Source organism: Halyomorpha halys, unplaced genomic scaffold (genome assembly GCF_000696795.3).
Source record: "Halyomorpha halys isolate HHAL.00 unplaced genomic scaffold, Hhal_1.1 Scaffold102.1, whole genome shotgun sequence".
In the NCBI taxonomy this organism is placed as follows: Eukaryota; Metazoa; Arthropoda; class Insecta; order Hemiptera; family Pentatomidae; genus Halyomorpha; species Halyomorpha halys.
This window is the reverse complement of record NW_027113828.1, coordinates 693,102-694,665: the sequence shown is the minus strand read 5'-3', so window position 1 is coordinate 694,665 and position 1,564 is coordinate 693,102. Positions and strand designations below refer to the sequence as shown.

General features: G+C 37.3%; 1 protein-coding gene across 4 annotated transcripts in view; it reads right to left on the bottom strand.

The window, feature by feature from the left end:
* Nucleotides 1-1,564, bottom strand: part of LOC106677536 (kelch-like protein 17) — an 81,183-nt gene that overhangs the window by 30,590 nt on the left and 49,029 nt on the right. For 2 of the 4 annotated variants that reach the window (XM_067051149.1, XM_014415549.2), the window contains exon 3: nt 215-357. The exons of the other annotated variants lie outside the window; for them this stretch is intronic. Coding sequence is in view for 1 of the 2 variants with exons in the window: in XM_014415549.2 (XP_014271035.1) it covers nt 215-230 (16 nt within the window). In the remaining variant the exon portion in view is untranslated. The remainder of the gene's footprint in view (nt 1-214; nt 358-1,564) is intronic. 4 annotated transcript variants of the gene reach the window in all.

Below are 1,564 nucleotides of genomic sequence, written 5' to 3'. Positions count from 1 at the left end.
GGTTAAAGCAGGATCCCAGGTTAAAGGTTAAAGCAGGATCCCAGGTTAAAGTGGTTTCGCACATTAATGGTTCACACTCGGTCTTAATTTCGTTCCTACGAAAGTCTCTAAGATTCGGTGGAAACGCAATAACTTTTGAATCTACAAATGGCAGAATATTTGCAGATTATATTTTAAGCAATGGATGGTGTATTTATTGGAAGGTATCCTTTACCTCTAAGTGAATCCATTTTCGTGACTTGGTAGAGTTTTTTCCCTGTTCTGGTCTCAGTTTAAACTTTAGAGGGGTCGTCCATACCGATATGAAAAGAGCAAAAGTCCCATCTGGTACTTATCGTGAAGATTATTATGAAAAACCTGAAACAGAAGGTAATATGAATAGTTTCACTTTGCTATTTACTCGTGCAGTTACAGTCCATTAGGGAAATAGTTAGTAGTAGTAAGTCCAAAGACTGGAGTTGGAGTACGTTATCCATAATAAAAACGGAACAAGTGCATATTGAAACGTAGATGGGACGATTGTGGATTTTAGTTACAAACATTTGGGTTCGCTTGGCCTCTAATTATTGAGTATCTACTAATTGGTTGTATAGTAAAGATGGGCAATCTCATCTTAGATCATAAGATAGAATGCCCATAGCTTATCATCTTAATCCTTATGAACCGACTTAGCAACTTGCCATGTCAGTTTGTTTCGAAAAAAAGTGTGGGAGTTGAGCTATTTATAGCTTGCGGGAGGGAGTAAACCAACCTCAGGTAGCAACGAACCATGGTCTCTAGTTCCTTAATCGGTCCCTTTGCTCCCAATGGGTAGTGCCCTTCCCGCCGCCTCATTCGGGTTCAAGGGCAGTGACTCAGCCTACATCCAAGGACTCTGACTGTTAAGGTTTAGCAAGCCTTCGAGGATCTAGAGTTCTTCCTCAGAAGCAAAACGTCCACGGACCAAACCTTTGGATGACTGTTGGGTTATTCTTAAAGACTACAACGTGATTCCAAATTAAGACAGACAGAGCAGTGGTTTAACTGTTACATCCGATCGTTGTTAGTTTTTCGCCAGTAAGATAAAGAACCTAACATACACGGGGAGAATGAAGAGCTGTGTCTTAACGTCAGCTGTGTACCTTACTTTTTCTTTGAAGTACCTTCAATTGTGGTTGTTTAAAATAATCAAGTATCGCATTGGTAGCACTAAATACGGATAAATATAAGCTAAAAAAGGATTCGGTAATTAACTTAAGGAGGAAAAACACATTTCCTAAAAGAACATCAGTGAAATTGATTTATCGTTAAAAACCAACAAAACAATTTATTTTACAAAGCCAGTCGTAGAAGGGAATAGAGAATGATGAAAATAATACCTCTAAATAAGACGCCTGTTCTAACTTGATTCTGTGGGCCAGAGCGCAATGGCAACTTGCAATTCAACTTGTTAAAAAATTTCGAGACCATTGTTTATTGATATTTGATAGTTTTATTGTTATTTGATAGGTTTATTGATATTTGATAGTTTCATTGTTATTTGATAGGTTAATTGATATTTGATAGTTTTATTGTTATTTGATAG